The following is a 23894-nucleotide window of genomic DNA, read 5'->3' as shown; positions in this document are numbered from 1 at the left end:
AAAGTGCAACAAGATCATCCACCTTATCTCTCACATTCTGTACTTTGAGATATAACACTTTGAATAGTGTATTTGCTACCCTTTTTGATTCTACATCCCTAATGCACTGATGCTCACCCTGCTGGCTGCATTTTTGCCCTATCACCTGCCTGCCCTTCCTGACAGTCTGACTGCACGCTATCTTTGCTTTTTCACTATCTGTCCTATCCTGAGTCCCTTCACTTCAGTTCCCATCCCTCTGCCAAATTAATTTAAACCCTCCCCAACAGCTCTAACAAACCTGCCCGCGAGATTATTGATCCCCCTCTGATTCAGGTGCAACCCATCCCCTTTGTACAGGTCATACCTCCCCCAGAAGAGATCCCAATGATCCAGGAACCTGAAGCCCTGCCCCCTGCACCAGCTTCTCAGCCACACATTTATCTGCCACACCATCCTGTTTCTACCCTCACTGGCGCATGGCACAGGCAGCAATCCAGAAATTACTACCCTGGAGGTCCTGCTTCTCAGCTTTCTACCGAGCTCTCAATTCTCTCTTCAGGACTTCTTTGCTTTTCCTTCCTATGTCATTGGTACCAATACATACCAAGACATCTGGCTGCTCTCCCTCCACCTCCAAAATGCTGTGGACGTGATCTGAGACGTTCTTGACCCTGGCACCTGGGAGGCCACATACTGTACTATCCGGGTGTCCCGTTCACATCCACAGAATCTCCTGTCTGTTCCCCTCACTATTGAGTCCCCTATCACTACCGCCCCCTTCTTCTCCCTCTTCCCCTTCTGCATCACTGACCCATGCTCAGTGCCAGTGACCTGGTCTCCGTAGCATTCCCCTGGGAGGTCATTCTGTCACAACAGTATCCAAAATGGTACATATAATATTGAGGGGAATGGCCACGGGGTGCTCGGTGCTAACTGCTTATTCAGCTTCCCTTTCCTTCTCCTGACAGTCACCCAGCTAACTGCCTCCTACAACTTAGGGGTGATTACTCCCCTGTAACACTGATCAATGATCTCCTCACTCTTCAGTCAAGCTGAAGGTTATCCAGCTGCTGCTCCAGATCCCTAACACGGTCTTCAAGGAGAGTTCCCTGGGAGAATCTGGGTCTTCCAGGTCTCTAACATCTGGCATGAAGAACATACAACGGCCATTTAAGCTACACTAAATACCCCTGACACAGTAAGAAAAAAAGGACAACTTAACAGAATGTTACCTGGACAACTTACCCAGAGCCAATGCCTTTTCCGAACCGAAGTCTGACACTCCCACTCTCACCACTGGCTCGCTCTCAACAATGGTCACTCCAACAATGGCTGTTCTGCTTGTCCCTTCTGTACTTATATTTACTCCTCTCTGTGTTGCTCTTGCCACTGATTGGGCCACTGAAATGAACCAGTCTGGCCATTCTCCACTGACCCCTTTCATTAACAAGGTGTCTTCGCCCACAGAACTGCTGCTCACTGGATGTTTTTTCTGTGTGTTACACCGTTCTCTGTAAACTCTAGAGACTGTTGTGCATGAAAATCCCAGGACATCAACAGTTTCTGAGATACTCAAACCACCCCGTCTGACACAAACAACCATTCCACAGTTAAAGTCACTTAGATCACACTTCTTCCCCATTCTGATGTTTGGTCTGAACAACAGCTGAACCTCTTGACCATGCAGCATGCTCTCATGCATTGAGTTGCTGCCACATGATTGGCTGATTAGATATTTGTATTAATGAGCAGGTGTAGAAATGTACCTAATAAAGTGGCTACTGAGTGTATTTCATGCAAGAGACACAAAAACATAAGAAATAGGAGAAGGAATGGGCTATCTGGCCTGTCGAGCCTGCTCCACCATTCAACAAGATCATGGCTGATTTGACAATGGACTCATCTCAACCTACTTGCCTTTTCCCCCATAACCCTTAATTCCCCTACTATGCAGAAATCTATCCAACCTTGTCTCAAATATATTTACTGAGGTGGCCTCCAGTGCTTCATTGGGCAGAGAATTCCACAGATTTGTCATTCTCTGGGAAAAGCAGTTCCTTCTCATCTTCGCTCTAAATCTACTCCTCTGAATCTTGAAGCTATGTCCCTTAGTTCTAGTCTCACCTACCAGTGGAAACAACTTTCCTGCCTCTATCTTATCTACCCCTTTCATAATTTTATATGTTTCTATAAGATCTCCTCTCATTCTTCTGAATTCCAGTGAGTACAGTCCCAGGCGACTCAATCTCTCCTCACAGGTCAACCCTCTCAACTCTGGAATCAACCTGGTGAACCTCCTCTGCACTGCCTCCAAAGCCAGTGTATCTTTCCTCTAGTAAGGAGACCAGAACTGCACGCAGTACTCCAGGTGCGGCCTCACCAGTACCCTGTATAGTTGCAGCATAACTTCCCTGCTCTTGAATTTAATCCCTCTAGCAATGAAGGCCTGCATTCCATTTGCCTTCTTGATTGCCTGCTGCACCTGCAAACCAACCTTTTGTGATTCATGCACAAGTGCTCCCAAGTCCCTTGGCACAGCAGCATGCTGCTATTTTTTTTTTAACTATTTAAATAATAATCTGCTCTTCCATTTTTCCTTTCAAAGTGGATGACGTTGCACTTACCAACATCGTACTCCATCTATCAGACTCTTACCGACTCACCGAACCCATCTATATTTCTCTGCATACTATCTGTATCTTTATAGATCTAATGATCATGATGTTCTTAAATTGAAAGATGGCAATGACAGCTTGGATGAAGAGACAGGGGCTTGGTAGCTCCTGAAGAAAGCTATCTAGAGAAACCCTGTCATGAACATAGTCTCACAATCATTGCACAGAAAGAAGCTGTTCAGCCCATCATTGACCACTGGTGGTCAAGGATGTGCCATTCAGCTTCCTTTATCTTTGCAGCTCTTGCACTTCAACTGCATACAAGAGCAACTGGAATTTTGCCTTTCTTGTCCATTCAGATGCCCACCACCCTCTGGATGGAAAAGAATTCTCTCTACCTTAGCACACCACTTTACAGTGCCAGTGAGCTGGGTTGAATTCCCACCACCATTTGTAAGGAATCTGTACGTTCTCCCCGTGACCACGTGGGTTTCCTCTGGATGCTCCAGTTTCATCCCACATTCCCGAAGGTTCGGGTTAGTAAAATGTGGGCATCCTATTTTGGCGCTGGAAGTGTAGCGACACTTTGAGAGCTGCCCCCAGGATATCCTCAGAATGCGTTGGTTGTTAACATAAATGATGCTTTTCAATGTTTCAACGTACACATGACAAATAAAGTTAATCTAATCTAATTATTTTGAGAATTTTTTTAAACCACTGTCCTCCAGATAAAGGTTTCTTTGCAAAGGGAATCAAAACTTTTTTTTTTCTTAACTGTAACTGGGCAACACAAAACCCTACAAAAAGTACTAGATTCAGCACAGTACAGTATGAGTAAAGCCCTCCCAACCATTGAGCACATCCATCTACATGAAACACTATTGTAGGAAAGCAGCATCCATCATCAGATCAACCACCCAGGTCATGCTCTCTTCTCACTGCTGCCATCAGGCAGAAGGTACAAGAGCCCCAGGACTTGCTCCACCAGATTCAAGAACAATTATCTTCCCTCAACCATCAGGCTCTTGAATAAAAGGGGATAACTACACTCAACTTCACTTGCACCAGCATTGAAATGTTCCCACAACCAACGATCTCACTTTCAAGCAACCTTCATCTCATTATCTTATGTTCTCGCTATTTATTGCTATTTATTCCTATTTGCGTTTGCAGTTTGCTGCCTTCTGCAGTCTGGTTGATCTTTCATTGATCCTGTTATAGTTACTATTCTATAGACTAGCTGAGTATGCCTGCAAGAAGGTGAACCTCATGATTATATATGGTGACCTATATGTACTTTGATAATAAAATTTACTTTGAACTTTGAACTTACAGTTTTATACCCTTTTATTAAATTTCATCAATAAATCTGCCTTTTTCTTGAACTGAAGGCCTCACAGCTGGCAACATTCTTGTCATGTTTCACTGCAAGCTCTCTACTCCTCTTACATCTCTCCTGCAATGTAGTGAGCAGAGCTGTGCACGATTGATCTACTCTTCGTCACAGTTCTACAATGACCTTCCTGCTCTTATATACATTGTTAAGCTAATAAAGGCAGGTCTTCCAGAATTGCCTTATCGACTTGTCATACTATCTTCAAAGATTCTCTTCCTCCATCAGCACCACCGATCGGGGTTCAATTCCCACCGCTGTCTGTAAAGTCTTCGTACAGTTTTCCCTTTCACCGCACGGGTTTCCTCCAGGTCCCACTGTTTCCTCACACATTCCAAAGATGTACAGGTTAGGCTTGGCAAGTGGTGGGCATACTATACTGGAGCAGGGAGTATGGCGACACTTGCAGGCTGCCCAACAGCACATATTCAGGCCCACCAGCACATATTCAGACTGTGTTGGTAGTTGACACAAATGGCGCATTTCACTGTATGTTTCGATGCACATGTGGCAAATAAAACTAATCTTTATAATTCTTGTTATCCTATTATGTATCTTTCCCACCCCACTCTCTGTATCCTATCATTTGCTCCCCTCCATAGGAAGGGAAGTAACAAATTCCATCCGCTACCTCTCAGGATGTAAATGAAATGTAGCAGATGGGAAAGCAGGATCTAAGCAAAACAAAATAGTTGTTGGGGATACAGGAACTATTCAGCCAAAAAGAGAAAGTAAATTTGTTTGGCAACATTCTTATTTCTGGAAGAACTTTGAGCATTCATTGGAGAAAGTGAGACCAGGAACATGAGGGAGCAACTAAACATGATAGCCACTGTTAAACTTGCAAGAGGTTTGTTGTAGAATTGAAATACTTCCACTTCTCCCTAAAAGATTGACATCCAGGAGGGGTAATTCAGGCATTGCATTGAAAACAGCCACTAGATCACATGGACAAAGTTGTAGACCCCTATAAAGGAATTGTCACCATGATTAATGTAATTCATGGAGAACATTGGTTCTCATCTAACAAATAAGGATTTGATAACCTCTGCGTTGATGCAATTTGGAGGATGGTAAAGTTATCCTGTTGAAATTATTAATTGAAACTTGTATTGAAAACAATTAAGAAAATACAACCCAGTTAGGAATTAATACTAACTGGGCATGGAAATAAACTGTGGCAGAATCATAATCTAATCTGAACCTGCTCCCAACCTCCATCAAAAGGGACTGAATGACAATCAGCAGTGGGGATGCTGCCTGATTTTGTAAATCTGTTCCTCAGTAAAGCAGCCCTGAGGCCTATACTGGGACCTTAGGATTGATATCAGACCACCCTTTGCAGATGACCATCACTCTGTTGTGTATTTATCTGTATGTTTTACTTTCTGGATTTTACAATATGCTGATCCAGGGACAGCATTTATTTTGATTTAACGCTAATTTGCAAAAAGATCAACTACAGAATTTATCCAGCAATTGAAGTCAAAAATTGTAAATTAGCATATTGTTAGTTCAATACAAACATTGATTTTGGGTAGTACAGTAGTGTAATTATCCCCAAATCTATTTGTCAATTTAATGTTAGTTTTAAAACAGAAACATTTCTGTGCAAGGGACTCACTTACATGAATAAGTATTTTATAAAGCTTATTGTTTAAACAAATATTTTTAGGAAAGGGAAAGGGTCATGCATCACATCAGTCACACTACAAGAAAAATATTTTGGTGAGATTGATGTCATGGTACTCTGGAAAAATATTGAACTTGCACTCCCATTAAATCAAAAGCAGGTGGAAACCAAATGTACTACTATCAAAACAAAAGATAAAATTCCGCATAATTAACAAAAGACGTAAAGGGAAAGATACTGCCCCAAAATGACTTAAAATAACAATTACTACTAATACGTTATTATTCATATACATCCAATATAATGATACTGTGATAACTGGCTGTTGTCGTTACATACAATTTACTGCAGAGAACATTCTTAAAAGAAGCTCCAATCTTACCTTCTGAGGAGGTGTTCCGATCGTCATCTCCACATAATACCCTTGCCCGGATTTCCCTCTTAGGTTATCAATCATTTCCATAAAATTGATACTTTGTCTCCGATCAGTTTCAGCAGCTCTGGGCATCCTGCTGGAGATCCCGATGTCATTTTTCAGAGGGACTCTGATTCCAGACGGCTCTCCATTGCAAAGCAGCCATGCACTCAAAGAGCAAACCAACAGCGAAAAACGAGAAACGGGACAAAATTTCATTTCGACAACTCTTTCTTGATCTCCCTCTCCTTCTTTCGCTCTTTCGAGAAAAGCAAGTGCAATTCCACAGCAGTTGCTTCCAAAAAAAATTATTCAACCTCCTCTCGCTCTACATTAAGAGATTTAGAAGAAAGCCAAACGCGCAGCGTCGGGTGCTTCATTGATGGATTTATTTTGAATAAAAGGCATTTTTTAAAGGCAAAGGGCAAGATGTAATTATACGTCTACATTCAAAGATTTTCGTAAACACTCAGGCAGGCTACAGCAAATGCCATTGTTTTGCATTATTCCGTTATTTTAGGTGGTGGTTCGGAGTTAGAATAAACGGGGATGGGTTGAGACAGCAACAGTGGAGCTTATACAGTCTCCCCACTTCAGCGGAAGAACTAGTGTGGATACAATTAAATGCAGGAATGACGCTGGGAAAAGAAGGGGGAGCAAAGCTCATCAAGCTCTCTGGGTCTTGTAGTTTCACATTTTATTGCTCTAACCATTGACTCTCTTCTGTATGACCCAGTGCCTCCTCCTGGTTCTCAACACTCCTTGCAATCCCATTCAGGGTGCAAATGATTCAATTCATAACTACACTGAAGTGTGCAAGCTGATAAATCCCTCCAAATAAACGCTTGCTAACCTCCTCTCTGCCCATGAAACGTTTGCTTGCAATCAGACTGTTAGGACATCTCTGCCTTGCCCACTCAAATCCCTCTGCCACCTTCCTTTGCATCCGCCCCACCTTCGCAAACGATATCCAAGGGTAAACTACAACACCCAGCAGGCTCCGCTAAAGCAATGCGCTTGCGCAATGGTTGTCATAGCGCTGACAGACCAAAGTGAGGCGGGACCTTAATCATCGTTTTATCGACAGCTCTATAAACCATACAGAATACGGAATAGAGTTAATGACAAGCGGTTTTACCGAATGGAGGTACGAGTTTAGGTTCAGGCGTATTCGGGTTTGAACTGCAGCAGCGGAAACAGTTTTTTTAAAATTTTTGTTGTACGTTTCACCGCTGTTCTGTTAAGAAGACGGTGAAGTGCCGGTGGTGGGGCTGGCGGTGATCACCGTTTACAGGGGGACGTGGAGCCCATCAACAGTGCGTAGCCCGCCACGATTGGTTAGCCCTCGCTGAAATGTGCCTCAGGTAAGCGGCGACACCCTGTTGCTATGTTACCGCTGTGGCGGTTGTGGGAGCAGCGGACGGGTCGGGTCGCCTCACGCGTCAGCTCGCAGGCCGCTCTTCTTTCCCCGATCCCCAATCCTCTTTCCTCAACCGCCAGCCTGTAACCTCATCTTCCCGCAACTCCACACCGGATCGGATCTTCTCTTCCCCCAGTCCTAGCCATCCTCCCTCCCCCCCACCATCCCCAGTCCTGGCCCTTCTCCTACCCCAGCTCCAGCCGACGACTCCCCGTCTCACCAAACATCCACAAGATGTAGCCCTGACATCCACCGATTAATAGTCCACAGTTTGACCTCCCCTTCCTCCGTCATCTACAGAATCACTTGTCATCTTGGAGTTTAACATACCCTATTGACACCCACAACTTAACAACACCTTCCCCCGATGCCCACAGTTCAATCGATCCCACTTATACCCTCAGATAACCCCTCCCACTGCTGCTCTAAACATTTAAATGGCCCATGACTGAAGGCAACGTACAATGACAAAATCCCACCTCATAACTATACCTATTTGTCTAAATGCACAACAGTCATCAACGTTGGACGCCTTAACACCTTGCAGCTAAATCCTCCACTATTCAACTATAACCATGCTCCCCAAAATCTGACAGCTAATTGCTACATTCTAATGTGCAAGAACATGTCCTCAACAGTTTTAACACCCTAGGGTTGAACCACCAGTAACTAACAACTAATTCATATTCACGTATCCATTGTCTAACCCCTCCCTCCACCACCCTGGAACTTTATACCCTCAACTTAACATCCAACAGCTAACCCTCCTAACTTCAAGTACCTCAATAGCCTCACTTTCCAAAGCACAACAGTTAAATCTCACTAACATCTGAACGTCCATACCTCCCATCCCTTTCCCTAAAGTCTCCATTGTCAAATCCTCATGCATCCCAATTGTATCCCATTCTGCAGCCACAGTTATCAAATCTCCATTGGAACACTCCCATTCGACTATTTTATTGCAAAAACTGTTACTCAGCCAAATGCCTCTATCCTTTTCCTTAACATTTTAAATACTTACGTTGATGACTCATGTGTCCTGCTCCCCATTGCACTCCAGCCATCTTCCTGCCACTCTGAACCCAACCGTGCCAAGTTCTCCATCTTATGTTCCACCTCCCACCTCCCTTTGTTTCTCTTTCTTTCTTTTGCCATCTTTTGGCCCCTTTTCATTGCCCCCCATCGTCTGCTTTTGCCTTCTACAGCTTGCTGTTCAGAATTATGAATAAAATCAATTTGGCTACTGGGAAATAGGCAGCAGCCGTGGAACAATATGTTAATGTCATCAAAATTAGAGAAAATTGCATTTGAGGTTAGGTGTCTTAATCCTAACTATTTTAGAAAATGTATCATACACTCTTTTCATTTGGCATTGGTAATTGCGTGCCTGTGAAACCTTCTCAATGACATCAATCCAACCTGTCCATCATAGGCAAAGCCCTCCCCACCATTGAGCACATATACATGAAGTGCTGCCACAAGCCAGCAGCATCCATCATCAAAGACCCCCGCCATCCAGCCCATGCTCTGTTCTCGCCACTCTCATTAGGTCCCACACCATAAGGTTAAGGAATCGTTATTGTCTTTACAACTGTCAGGCTCCTGAACCAGTGTGAGTAACTTCAATCACATCTACTATGAACTGAATCTACGACTTACAGGCTTACTTTCAAGGACTCTTCACAACTTGTGTTCTCAGTATTTTTATTTGCAGTTTCTCGTCTTTTGTCATTCTTTGTTCACGTATAGTTTTTTTTGTAAAATTCCATTGTATTTATTTTTCTGTAAATGCCTGCAAGAAAATGAATCTCAAGGTAGTATCTGGTAACGTACACTCTGATAATAAGTTTACTTTGAGCAATGGATGTGATTGTTCTCTAGTTCAACAGCATTCTGAGCTGTTGGGACAGACAAAGAGTGCAGGTCCAATTAGTTTTAATCCCATGCAGCAGCTTCTTAATCCCTATTAAGATGATTTCAATGGCTAGAATTTATTTCTAACATTTGTTGAAAATATAAAATATGGCATGATTTGATGTGACCCTATTATTTGCATGGAATGATATCACAAAGCCTCTGACATCACAGAGCAAAAGCAACTAACTAAAGATGAAAGATTAGCTTTATTTGGCTCAAGTACATGCACTGAAATTATACATTTAGGCAAATGCTTCTGCAGAACTGTAAACAAAACATTAAGTGGGACAGGTGTTGAATTCTTTTTTATAACTAACAAAATTACTTCTAAATATATATAAAAATTTATATATTTTCTGCATTATAAGAGGTGACTGGATAGAAGGACTCTACTGTTTGTCCTTCATGAAAGTTTTCCACTAATTGCTGTAAAATAATAAATGTGAACCAATGTAAGAGCTGTTAGCAGTTGTGTTAGTTAATGAAGTGTCATGGGGTGTTTTACAGGAGATTAAATTATTAAGGCACCTGTTAGTCGTGCGAGACCATGGATCTGCGCCTGGAAAGTCTTCACTCTCCAGGGCGTAGGCCTGGGCAAGGTTGTATGGAAGACTGGCAGTTGCCCATGCTGCAAGTCTCCCCTCTCCACAACACTGATGTTGTCCAAGGGAAGGGCATTAGGACCCATACAGCTTGGCACCAGTGTCATCGCAGAGCCTTGCTCTGGGACACAACACGCTGCCTCGGTTGGGGTTCGAACTCACAACCTTCAGGTCGCTAGTCAAGTGCCTTAACCACTTGCCCACGTGCCCAAAATTAGAGATTAAAGGAACATCGGATGAAGTAATCAAACATAGTCAAATATTTTTCCTATAAAAAGAGCAGAGGTAGTTGGGCATAGACTTGGAAGGTTAAGCAGTAGAAAATAATGTTTCGGAAGGGCTTAACATTGGTTTTGCAAAGCTATCCTAGAGGGTTGTCAGCCTGCAGGAGAAGCAGGTAGAAATGGGCAAGGCCATGAAATATATGAACATACAGTTGGGCAATGTTAACTTGAGTCAGGAGGCAAAACAGATCAGTATATTGGGTGAATAGGATGTGACATGAATTGGAATAAAGAGGAAGAGTTCTACATGAGCTTATGGTCACAAATATTCTAATAGATTCTGAAAAGATATAAGCATGCTATCTGACCTGCTGATTTCCTCCAGCTTTTCGGGTGTTGCTGAAGATTCCAGCATCTGCAGCCTCTTGTGTTTCTGTATGATGCTATGACTGTTTTAATGACCGTGATACTACTTGGGCTAAAATGTTGGCAAATTTGGGTGAGGTGTGATTATGGCCCCTGGAACTTTTTATTGTAACATGTAGCACCTTTCTCAGTGAAACAATCCTATTTTTTTTTCCCCAAAGCAAAAAGCTATAAATGTTTGAAAGCAGAACTAAAATCAAAAAATCCTAGAAGTACTCAGCAAGTTAGTAATCTGCCATTTTCACAGATGTTATATGTATTTTTCAGCATTTTCTGTTCATGGTATTGATTGGTCATTTACATTATTTTCCAAGATGTTTTATCCATTACAATATTCAAAGTGGATCTGTACTTTCTGAAGCTGTTTTGTTAAAACACTACAGCAGGAAAATTTCTCCCATTAATCAATCTTCAGTTATGTACTTCACTCAACTTCACTCTCCATCACTGAATTATACCCACAACCTATGGTCTCTCTTCATCTCATGTTCTCAATATCTATCTATCCGTATTTGCAGAGTTTGTTGTCTTTTGTACATTGGTTGCATGTTTGTCCTGTTGTACGTGGTCTTTCTTTGATTCCATTATGTTTTTTTATTTACTGGGAATATCCACAAGAAATTGAATCTTCGGGATTGTATATGGTGACATATATGTACTTTGATAATAAATTTGCTTTGAACTTTGAAGTACTTAAATTGATGAATGCTGAAGCCACCTTAACCCAGATCAAATTAAAACTCAATTTTCTTGCTGCAATATTTTTCTATTCAGCATCAGTTAGTCAACAGAAACAAAAAATACCTACAGAATGCTAGAAATCTGAAATAATATCACTGTTACACTGTTTGAACATAATCCAATGTAAATGTGAGGAACAGCCTCTAATCTTTTGAATACCCAAGTTAAAGCCAGTTCTGATGAAAGGTCAATCTGCAATAACAGCTCATATTTTCTATCTCTATGGATTCTGCCTGACCTCTTGGATATTTATGGTAATTTTTTGTATTTGCACAGTTTGTTATCTTTTGTACATTGATTGGTTGTCCATCTTTGTCCATCTAATAAATTTGCTTTGAACTCTTTTATTTCAGATATACATCTATTTCAGATATACGTCAATTTCAGTGTTGTATGTCAGTTCTAGTATTGTTTTATTTCCTTCCAGCTCTGCCCTCATTTCATCTTTTATTTGCATATGCTCCCGTCAGATTTGTAATTATCAAGCCTTCGTCATCCTCGATAAGCTATAACCATTATTTGCATAATTCCTCTTGGGACCGCAGTTCCTTTGTTGATGCCACCCCTTTCCATTCTCGAAGTTCAAACATGCATATTTTTGTAAATTTGACAAGTTCCGATAGAAGTTCATCAACACTAAAAGTTAACTCCTTCGACTGAAGGTTTATCTCTGTCCACCTGCTGAGTATTTCCACTTTTAAGCCTTGTTTTATCCCTAAGACATGTTTAATATCATAAGCAAACATTTCAAAGTGGGCATGCCTTAAAGAGAATTCACAGCAGAGCAGTAGTATGATGACTCAAGATGCTGGACTCTGGGACAAATAATAAAATGCTAGAAGAACACCTTAAAGTTTACCTACTCTCTATGATAGAACTTCCATGAGTTTCTCTCATTATTCTCCTTCTGTCATTTCTGCTGCTTGTCTGCTTACTGGTAATCTGTCCTTTTTTTTTTGCCTCAGTCCTGATCCAGGGTTGTGACTTGAAAAGTTGACTCACACCTTTTGCCTCTACAGATGCTGCTTGACCCACTGAGATCTTCCAGCATTGTTTTTGGCTCCAGATTTTGGTACCCGCAGTCTGTTTTATCATCTTATCCAAACTCAGTTTCTTTGTCCAGTTCTCAGGTGGCTGCCTTGCGTACAAGTCTCTACTTCACTTTTATTCTTCATTCATAACACTTGGTGCCTATCTGAGAATTGTAAAAAGGGGTTTTGTTCCTACAATGATGTCTTATATTGAAGACAAAGCTTAATTTGAGTATTATAGAAGTTTAGTATAAAGGCATATACAGTTGCAGAAAAAGTTTGTGAACCCTTTGCAGTTACATGGTTTTCTGCATTAATTACTCATGAAAGATGAAGATCAGGCCACATAAGTCACAATAATCAACAAACACAATCTGCCTAAGCTAATTACACACAAACTATTGTACTTCTGGTCAATACTGGGTACACTATTTAACCAATCACTGTCTATGTTTTAAAAAAATGTGAACCTCTGAGGTAATACCTTCTGCAAAAGTTGTTTGGAGTCAGTTGTTTCAATCAATGAGATGTGGTTGGGTTGGAGAGGTGCCCTGCCCTATTTTAAAAAAAAACAACACTGAAAACAGGTTATTGACGGAGCCTGCTCTTCTGGAGAAACATCTGTTTATATGCACCATGCCTTGATCAAAACAACTTTCAGAGGACTTTAGAAGAAGAATGGTAAAGATGTTCGAAACTGGAAAAGGCTGCAAAAGCATTTCTGAAGATCTGAGTGTTCAGCAGTCCACAGTAAGAGAAATTGGAGGAAACTGTACTGTTGCTACTCTCCTGAGGCGTGGACATCCTGAAAAGATCACAGCAAGAGCACAACATGCGATGCGAAAGGAGGTGAAAAAGAACGCGAGGATAACAGCAAAAGACATTCAGAAATCTCTGGAACTTGCTAAAGTGTCTGTTCATGTGCCCACTATAAGAAAAACACTGAACAAGAATGGTATTCATGGAAGTACACCACAGAAGAAATCAATGCTCTTCAAAAGAAAAGCATTGTTACATATGAGGGGGTGATTGATAAGTTTGTGGCCTAAGGTAGAAAGAGTCAATTTTAGAAAACCTAGCACACTTATTTTTCAACATAGTCCCCTCCTACATTTACACACTTAGTCCAGTGGTCGTGGAGCATACGGATCCCTTCTTTGTAGAAGTGGTCCACAGCAGGGGTGAGTGATAAGTTCATAGCTGAAACTGGAAGGAGAGGAGTTATTAGCTTCCATCTTTCTGCATTATCACTTAGAGTTGAACTGCACGTGCATGTAACAAGAGCGTCTTGGACCTCCAGGTGGTCCACAGCAGAGGTGATTGATAAGTTCGTGGCCTAAGGTAGAAGGAGATGAGTTATACAGCTCTCATTACAAGCACGTGCAGTTCAACTCTTTGAGTGAAAATGCAGTAAGTTTGAAGTTAATAACTCATCTCCTTCTACCGTAGGCCACAAACTTATCAATCACCTCTGCTGTGGACCACTTCTGGAGGTCTAAGGCACCGACTTCTACAAAGAAGGGATCCGTATGCTCCACGACTGCTGGAGTAAGTGTGTAAATGTAGGAAAAATAAATGTGCCTAGGTTTTCTAAAATTGACTCCGTCTACCTTAGGCCACGAACTTATCAATCACTCCTTGTATCTCAAGTTTGTAAAAGGCCACCTGGATGTTCTACAACAGCGGTCCCCAGCCACCAGGCCACAAAGCATGTGCTACTGGGCCGCGAGGAAACGATATGATTTGGCGATATGAGTCAACTGCACCTTTCCTCATTCCCTGTCACGCCCACTGTTGAACTTGAACGTCCGCGACATCATTACCCGCGCGCCATCCGTGTCAGCGCGGGAAGGAGATCAACTCCTCGAGCTTGCAAATGACGGCGGGCTGAAAAGTATGTTTGACATAACATCTCTGCCAGCATTCTGGATCAAAGCCAAGGCTAAATATCCTGAGATAGCCACGAAAGCACTGAAAACGTTGCTTCCATTTCCAACATATCTCTGCGATGAATGCAACGAAAACTAAATTGTGGAATAGACTGGACATGAGGAACCCCCTTTGAGTATCGCTGTCTCCCATCACCCCTCGATGGCACTGTCTCGTTGCAGGAAACAAGCCCAGGGCTCCCACTGATTCAGGGATATTCGTGTGTTGCAATGATTTTATATATTCATACAGGGAAAATATGTGCTGTGTGTTTAATATCCAAACGTTACTTAACATGTTATGATGCTATTGACTTATAAGTGACTTATATAACTATATAACCATATAACAATTACAGCACGGAAACAGGCCATCTCTGCCCTTCTAGTCCGTGCCGAACGCTACTCTCACCTGGTCCCGCCGACCTGCACTCAGCCCATAACCTTCCATTCTTTTCCTGTCCGTATACCTATCCAATTTTTCTTTAAGTGATAATATCGAACCTGCCTCTACCACTTCTACTGGAAGTTCATTCAACACTTACTTCAAGCTCCCCTGATAATTGACTTATCACTATATTCATGCGAGGAAAATATGCGCTGTGTGTTTAATATTAAATTCGTTAGATACACCTTTTTAGAAATGAAATTGAGTGCATTAGCCACTCATCACCTATATTCCGGTCGTGATTAACACCCCCCCCCCCCCCCGAACAGAATCGCCAAAAACGACTTGTAGAAAAAAATCAGCACGTACATGCATGTGCAAGTCATGTGTGCACACACAGGTGCCCGCGCAAGGCTTCATGGTCATGGTAGTCTTTCTCGGGGTAAACACAACGTATTTGACCGCTACTCTTGTCTGTTAGCAACCCTACCCCCCCCCACCCCCGGGTCGGCAAGAATATTGTCAATAATAAACCGGTCCGCGGTGCAAAAAAAGTTGGGGACCCCTGTTCTACAACACTTCTGGGACATCGTTCTGTGGACAGATGAATCAAAAGTTGAACTTTTGGCAGAAATGCACATTGCTATGTTTGGAGGAAAAAGGGCACTGCACACCAACACCAAAATCTCATCCCAACTGTGAAGCATGATGGAAGGAGTATCATGGTTTAGGGGTGATTTGCTACCTTGGGGTCTGGACAGCTTTGCAATTGTTGAGGGAACAGCTATTCAAAATTGTATCAAGGCATTTTATAGGTGAATGTCAGGGTAGTGGTCTAACACCTGGAACTTAATAGAAGTTGGATGATGTAACAAGACAATAATCTGAAATACAGGAGTAAATCAACAACAGAATGGTTCAAAAAGAAGAAAATTCGTTTTTTTGGAATGTCCAAGTCAGAGTCCAGAAATTAACCCAATTGAGATGCTGTGGCATGGCCTGAAGAGGGCTGTTCATGCAAGGTATCCCAGAAATATTGATGAACTGAAACAGTTTTGGTATCGCCATTCTGCAAGTCTGATCAGCAGCTACAGGAAACGTTTGGTGGAGGTTATTGCTGTTAAAGAAGTTCTATCAGTTATTAAGTACAAAGGTTCACGTACTTTTTTCAGCCTGGGCTGTGATTGATTAAATAATGTATTTAATAAAGACATGAAAAGTACAATTGTTTGTTATTAGTTTAGGCAGATGGTGTTTGTCTATTATTGTGGCTTAAATGAAGATCAGACCACATTTTATGAGTAATTAATGTAGAAAATCAGGTAATTGCAAAATGTTCAGAAACCATTTTTTTTGTAACTGTACACTCGCTGGTCATTTTATTAGATACACCTGTACAAATCAAAGTATTGAATACAGGAGTTGGAATGTTGTGTTCAAGTTTTTAAGACGTTGGTGAGGCCAAATTTGGAGTATTGTGTGTAGTTCTGGTCCTCTACCTACAGGAGAGATCACAATAAGATTGAAAGAGTTCAGAGAAAATTTGCAAGAATGTTGCCAGGACTTGATCTGAGTTGTAGGGAAGGATTGACTAGGTTAGGACTTTATTCCCTGGATCATAGAGGTGTACGTGATTGAGGGGGAATAGGTAAGGTAAATGCAAGCAGGCTTTCTTCACTCAGGTCGAGTGAAACTAAAATTGGAGGTTAAGGGTGAAAGGTGAAATGTTTAAGGGGAACATAAGGGGGAACTACTTCACTCAGAGGATGGTGCGAGTGTGGAACAAGCTGCCAGCGGGATGCAGGTTCAATTTCAATCTTTAAGAGAAATTTAGATGGGTACATGGATGGAAGGGTATGGAGGACTGCAGTCTGGGTACAGGTCAACAGGACTCGGCAGACTGATAGTTCGGCATGGACTAGATTGACTAAGGGGCCTGCTTCTGTGCTGTGGTGTTCTATGCCTCTGTCTCTATGATCTTGTTAATGCAAATATCTTATAAGCCAATCATGTGGAAGCAACTCAATACATAAAAGTATGCAGACATGGTCAAGAGGTTCTGTTGTTGTTCAGACCAAACATCAGAATGGGGAAGAGATGTGATCTGAGTGACTTTGACCATGAAATGATTGTTGGTGCCAGATGGGGTGGTCAGAAACTGCTGACCTCCTGGATTTTTATACACAACAATCTCTAGAAGAGTTTACAGAGCACAGTGCGGCTGGGGGAGGGGAATATCCAGTGAGTGGCAGTTCTGTGGGTGAAAACACCTTGTTAATGAGAGAGGTCAGGAGAATGGCCAGACTGGCTGAAGCTGACAGGAAGGTGACAATAACTTAAATAACCACACTGGTATGTACAAACATTTGTCGAAGAGCACCTCTGAATGCACAACATGTCAAGCCTTGAAGTGGATGGGCTACAGCAGTAGAAGACCACACCAACTTCCAGGAAAATAATGAAATACAATAGAATCTGTGTATTTAAAAAAAAAAAAAAAAAAAAAAAAAAAAAAAAAAAAAAAAAAAATCCATAGCAAGAACTGACAAGCAACCAATGTGCAAAAAAAAACCTAGAACATGAGTTGTAGAGACCTTTGTAGATTATGGAATCAGTTCAGCATTGAGGTGAGTGAAGTTATCCACGCTGGTGCAGGAGTCTGATGGTTGCAGGGTAGTCCATGAGCTCTTTCAACAGCTTTGCAAGCCTCTGCTATTTTTAAAATTTAAGTGCATTTTAGGTTTCTTGGATCTCAGTCATTTGGTTTAAAATTATATCATTAATGTTATATTGACCCCTTTATCTTACTAAGGTGACATTCAAATTCACCTATGAGATAGCTGCTCTTTTAAACTACATCTCTTAAGCTTGTCATTCCTCAGTTTTTTGCTATCTGCACACTTTGAATTTGCCCCCAATCGTTCGTTGAGTGATGTAAATTAAAGTGCTGCCACCCTCCCAGGAGAGAGTAATGACACAGAGCTTCCAATTAGGAGGAATTTAGGTCACACACATACAATGTATGACCATATTGAAATCACCTGAATGTGTTGACAACCTAACTGTGTATATAAAGGTAATTGTATTGATCTTTGAACCTTTGAGGACCTAATATACTCCTGATACATTTTTAAAATTGAATTTAAATAAGCACTAGTACTTGTGACCTAAGAATCTTGTGTTCTATTGCAATCTTATTGTACCAAAATTAGTAGAATATACCAGTTGGAAAGCAAATACAAACTGTAGATGCTTGAAATCTGAAATGAAAACAGAAAATGTTGGAAACACTCAACCAATCAGGCAGCATTTGAGAAGCATAAGAAACATATAAAGTTGATCTTTCATTAAAAGTTCAAAGGCTGATTAATTGAATCAGTGAGTCCCGTTGGTTGTAACATTTCTGGTTAGAAGATGAGCTGCTGCTCCTTGAGCCAGTGGAAAAATAAAAACCAGTGAGACTGAGTGGGGTGGACTATTGCAAGCTCAGCGTTGCCCTTGTGGACTGAACAGACGTGTGCTTTGAAAGGCAGACATTGTCATGTACCTTTCGCTAGGTCTTGTAACAAAGAACCAAAAGTAAACAGTGGATCTGTTCAAAGACACGTTTGTTGTTCGCAGTGAGAAACATCTCCACTTCTCATGCATGGAGGATGCTTCTGATTTGCAGCTTACAAAGTTTGTTTTAATTTTTATATATATATTTTTTATCGTATATCTAGATAGTACACATTTGGCTCATAGCAAAGCATTTTAGGATTATACAAGTTCCATTTTGTCACATTACAAAATTAAATGCACAAAAATATCAATGTTTCAAATATATTTCCACAGCATTCAACCTCCATTGTGTTTCTCTGTTGTAGAGAGATCATATCGTGCCCACCAATTGCGTTACGCTAAATTGGAAGTAGAACTGATGGGACCGATGGGGAGAAGCTGTTTGCAAGTCTGGCAAGTGGGGAACCTTTCAAAAAAAAGATGAAAAGAATTTATGGCCAACATGTTACCTTAGAATGAAGGGTAAGACTGGCAAGATTAGGGAGCCTTGGTTTTGAAGAGGTTTTGTGGATTTAGTCAGGAAAAAGGAAGGGGCATCATGTCAGATATAGGCAACTGGTATCAAGTCCCTTGAGGAGAGCGATGTAAGTATTTCTGAATTTAATGAAATCCAGGCCTTCAGTTTTTGCTTCCTTTTTCAGCTGGTATGTTGTAACAAACATTTTACAGTGCTGCATGAACTGAAGTTAATGTGAGACTCTTGTGGGGCAGATATTTGTGCACATTATCCAAGACAGTGTTGCCTCTTGATCAGAATCCCATCCAATACCCTAATTGAACACTCCCTCCACCTGGTTGCAGTGTGCACTATCTGCAAAATGCATTGCAGCAACTCAAAGATTCCTTAAATCAGCACTTTTCAGACCTCTTGTCTACCATGTGTAGAGAAAACAACATCTGATGTGAACTAACACCACCACTTGTGTATTTCCCTCTGAGCCACACACTATCTTTACTTGGATTACACTCAGTGGCCACTTTATTAGATGTGTCCTGTACCTAATAAATTGGCAACTGAGCATATATGGTCATTGTCTTCTGCGACTGGAGCCCATCTGCTTCAAGGTTTGACATCTGTGTTCAGTGATGCTCTTCTGCCACCACTGTTGTAACACGTGGTTATTTCAATTGCTTTTGCTTTCCTGTCAGACTGAACTAGTCTTGCTATTCTCTGACCTTTTTCATTAATAAGGTATTTTTGGCCACAGAACTGCTGCTCACTGGATTGTTTTTTTTTTGTTTTTCATGCCATTCTCTGTAAACTACAGACTGCTATGCTTAAATCGTAAGAAATCAGCAGTTTCTGTGATAGTCAGATCACCCCATCTGGCATCAACAATCATTCCATGGTCAAAGTCACTTAGATCACACCTCTTCCCCATTCTGACGTTTGGTCTGAACAACAACTGAACCTCTTGACCATGTCTGCATACTTTTATGCATTGAGTTGCTACCACATGATTGGCTGATTAGATATTTGCATTACCATTCAAGTGTACCTAATAATTTGGACACTATATGTTCCTATTCATATGTTCCTATTCTTTCATAATAGAACATTGTAGGATCTCTAGTCAGTATTCTCAGAAGTGCATATAGAGCAACACTGTACAAGTACCTTTATCACAAAGTCCGCAGTGGTTCTCAGACATCTTATTACTTTGTTGAGGAGAGTTAAATGTAACTTATCACCACCACTCGTATTCTGTGAATGAAACAAAATCAAAAAATCATATGTAGGAAGAGAGTGCAGGTCCAACTGCAGAACTACTGCACCCCCTGCAGTTGAACTCACAAGTAATGGTAGAAGCATGCCTGCAATTCTTTTCTAGTCTATATTTGAGACACCTTGAGTGAATGTAGACTGCATTGCTGCATTGTAAGTTTGTTTATATATGACTTGGAAGGTTTTGGGAATTCTGGACACTACAGCTTTAAATCTTTTCTCACGGGAAGTATCTGTTTTCACAATTTACTCTTGCACCCTCTGAAGCAGTGACTTTAATTATTAAACTTGCTCAGTTATTGCATCTTTCAAAGAAACCAAAGAACTGTAGATATGAGCTAGAGTAGCCATGCCTTTTGAAAGGTTATTTGACTGTCTGCACCATCAATGAGGAAGTTCTCAGCTTCTTGTTTCACTGGAGGTAAGAGACCCCTTCCCTATCACCCCCTCCTCCCCGCGCGCCCCCCCCCCCCCGTTCCCTTTGGTGCCATAATTCCTGAATTCTACCTGAATTTCACACTGGTTAAGACATATAAAGTAAGGCACATCACAGGTGTTTAATTGTTCATATACTTATAAAAATCCTGACAAGTACTAATCAATTGTTTTCTTTAATGCACTGTTCATTTAACTTGAAATATTGCTCATATGTACAGTAATTTTTAACTCAGTGAGTTTGATTTCCAATTGTATCAGTGGTCACCCAGAGAAATCTGATCCAATGATACAAGAAATTACAGGTAGTTATTTTCATAATTACCGTACAATTTATAGAAGTTTATTGTGAACTGTTTATAATGCAAAAATTACACATTTGATAATTTAATTGTACCAACTTTATCTTCTATATGCTGTAGTTCTGAGAAATGTTTTCTTCTTGTATTTCTGTGTTAATGGGTTAGCCTGTCATTCTATTTGATATTTTGGCTCTGATTGTGCAGAAGTATCTTTATGGGAAATATTCAGGTTTTTTTCAGTATTTTGAAGGTCACAGAATAGGCTTTGCTTTGGCAAATATTTGGTAATTAAAGTTCCAAAAGTTCGGGAGTATAGACCTAAACTTCATGGACCTGTGGCTGTTACTGTGTGGATTGGTGAATGTTGTGACCAGTCAGGCCACGAACTCAATGGAGAAGATAAATAGTAAGATTTAAATAAATGTAATTTATCGTGCAATCTTATCAGTATGAAGTCCATTCTGCCGGTGTCTCAGTATGTGGATCCACCAGCATCTCTTTAAGCTCATGTTTTAAGGGTTAATTTAAAAGTCCATTGGTTCCTCAGAGCTTGGTCATTTTTTAAATATATAATGCTATAAAATCTGACCCTTTAATGTTTAATTAAATTAAATGGTTCATACTGAACATTTAGCAACACCACCCATGCCTAAATGTTCCAAAATATGAAAGGCTATAATTCTGACCAGACTGGTGAGTTAATTGAAACTGGGACAGTTAACTGCATCATATTGGATTGATATTTGTTCTGCCAGCATGCGAGAATGGTATATGCTAGCAGAAACTGAGGGTGCAGTGCTTTCCATCATTACTGTTGTAGTTTGTCACCTCTGTGTGGTCGGAAAGATGTACTGCATCTACATTTAAAAATATTGCTAAGACAAAAGTGTTGCATTCATTTTGAAACGGTGTTTGTGAAGTTCTTTTAAATTGACTTGCTCTCAGTTGAGCTCTGTGGGTTTTGAGAGGCTGATGAATGTGGAATCCACAGGGTTCAGGTGGTGCTGCATCGGTTGGTTGTTTGGGAAGAAATACTTCTCTTATTGCTGTTTGCACTTAGTTTCCATCTACTCCCCTTGCAGAGGACTGGAGTGCTCAGTCTCTACCGAGATGCTGCTTCTTTCACTTGAGGGCTAATGAAGCAGGAATTTCTTAAGTATTTTTCCAAGAGCTTGTGTCTTCTTGGAAATCTCTTGACATGGAGCATTGAATAAAGGGATTGTTTCAAGAGTCTAGTGTCAGACATGTGGGTGGTATAATTCACATCTACCATCAGAAGCTAGCCGAAGCAGAGCCTCAATGTTGTGGATGTTAATTTATCCTCTCAATGGCCTTGAATTTTGTGGAGCTAGCATTTGTAATAGGTTGTCTGAGATGCCTACTTAAGATTATCCATGTGCTTGAAGCATTCTCAGTTTGCCAGAAGCTTATCGTTGGGTTAGAGATCCAGGTCTTTGAACAGTTAGCCAAAGGGATTACAGTCAAATTGGAGACAGTTCTAAATGATAGAGACCAGCACCAACTCAATACTTTATTCACTTAATAATCTTAATATATCCAGATGCACATCCCCACACAGCTTCTTATATGTATTACCACACATCCTAAAATGATCAGTATTTTACATTTTATCATCAAACAGATAGTCATGGAGTCATGCAGGAAACAGACCCTTCAGCCACCATTTCCATGCCTACCATTGTATTTTCCTACATTTGTTTCATTTAACCACATTTGGTTTCTAGCCTTCTATCCTCTAGTGACTCAATTGCTTGCCCAAATGCTTAACTCTGTGAGAGTACCTGTCTCTATCACTTCATTGGAATCTGAAACATTCTATCTAATCACTGTGTGGGGGAGGGGGGAATTCCCCTTCAGATTACCTTTAAAAGTTTTCTCTCATCTTATGCACATGCCCTCTAATAGTTTCAAATTGTTATATTTATAGCAATGAGCATGTTAGATACTTGGCTTTCTTCAGCCTCAAGATGTCTTTGTCCAGCAGTGAATATGGAGATTTCTTCTCAAAATTGTCTGTCTTCAAAATTTCACCCTTTCTGAAATACTCTCAAATAACTGAGTTGGCATACAGGAAGGAGGTAGAAAGCTTATGGTGTCATGACAACAACCTTTCTCCCCCCCCCCCCCCAGTGTCTGTAAAACAAAAAATACTTGTCATTACCTACAGAAGAGGCAAGTGCACATGCTCTTGTTTACATTAACTGTGTTGAGCTTGAGAGTTTCAGGTTCCGAGGAGTGAGCAGCATCAATAGCCTGTCCTAGTCTAACCATGTACTGTAGATGTCATGGCCAAGAAAGCTCATCACTACTTCCTCAGGAGGCTAAAAACAAAATTGGCATGTCCCTTTCAAGCTTTACTTTATACTTATACTTTATTGTCGCCAAACAATTGATACTAGAACATACAATCATCACAGCGATATTTGATTCTGTGCTTCCCACTCTCTGGATTACAAATAGTAAATATTAAAAATAGTAAAAATTAGTAAATACTAAAAATTTAAATTATAAGTCATAAATAGAAAAAATGGAAAGTAGGGTAGTGCAAAAAAAAACCAAGAGGCAGGTCCGGATATTTGGAGGGTACGGTCCAGATCCGGGTCCGGATCCGTCCAGCAGTCTTATCACAGTTGGAAAGAAGCTGTTCCCAAATCTGACCGGTACTAGTCTTCAAGCTCCTGAGCCTTCTCCCGGTGGGAAGAGGGACGAAAAGTGTGTTGGCTGGGTGGGTCGTGTCCTTGATTATCCTGGCAGCACTGCTCCGACAGCATGCAGTGTAAAGTGAGTCCACGGATGGAAGATTGGTTTGTGTGATGTGCTGTGCCATGTTCACGATCTTCTGCAGCTTCTTTCGGTCTTGGACAGGACAACTTCCATATCAGGTTGTGATGCACCCTAGAAGAATGCTATCTACGGTGTTTCTATAAAAATTAGTGAGGATTTTAGGAGACAGGCCAAATTTCCTCGATGCCCCCTAGGAAGCATTGTATCTGGATGCATGACAACTTGGTATGGAATTTGTTCTGCACATGATCACAAGAAACTGCAGAGTTGTGGACGCAGCTGAACACATTGCAGACCCAGCCTCCCCTCCATGTATTATGTCTATATTTGTTTAGTTAAGCAGCCAGCAT

The 23894-nt window shown here is 41.0% G+C and overlaps 2 protein-coding genes across 8 annotated transcripts in view; one reads left to right on the top strand and one right to left on the bottom strand.

The window, feature by feature from the left end:
- Nucleotides 1-7406, bottom strand: part of LOC140212745 (beta-secretase 1) — a 187669-nt gene extending 180263 nt beyond the window's left edge. For 2 of the 3 annotated variants that reach the window (XM_072283897.1, XM_072283899.1), the window contains exon 1: nt 6006-6655. In XM_072283897.1, the coding sequence (XP_072139998.1) occupies nt 6006-6257 (252 nt within the window). In that variant the 5' untranslated portion in view covers nt 6258-6655. Of the gene's footprint in view, nt 1-6005; nt 6656-7176 lie in introns of those variants that run through there. The other variant, XM_072283898.1, reaches the window with a different exon arrangement.
- The window catches only part of LOC140212743 (centrosomal protein of 164 kDa-like), a 309604-nt gene continuing 292831 nt past the window's right edge, over nt 7122-23894 (top strand). For 2 of the 5 annotated variants that reach the window (XM_072283891.1, XM_072283893.1), the window contains exon 1: nt 7128-7402. The gene's annotated coding sequence lies outside the window, so the exon portion shown is untranslated. Of the gene's footprint in view, nt 7403-23894 lie in introns of all 5 variants that reach the window. The other 3 variants (XM_072283894.1, XM_072283895.1, XM_072283890.1) reach the window with 3 other exon arrangements.

This window comes from Mobula birostris, chromosome 20 (genome assembly GCF_030028105.1).
Source record: "Mobula birostris isolate sMobBir1 chromosome 20, sMobBir1.hap1, whole genome shotgun sequence".
NCBI lineage: Eukaryota > Metazoa > Chordata > Chondrichthyes > Myliobatiformes > Myliobatidae > Mobula > Mobula birostris.
Note: the sequence above shows the minus strand (reverse complement) of the source record. Positions and strands in the feature narration are given on the sequence as shown.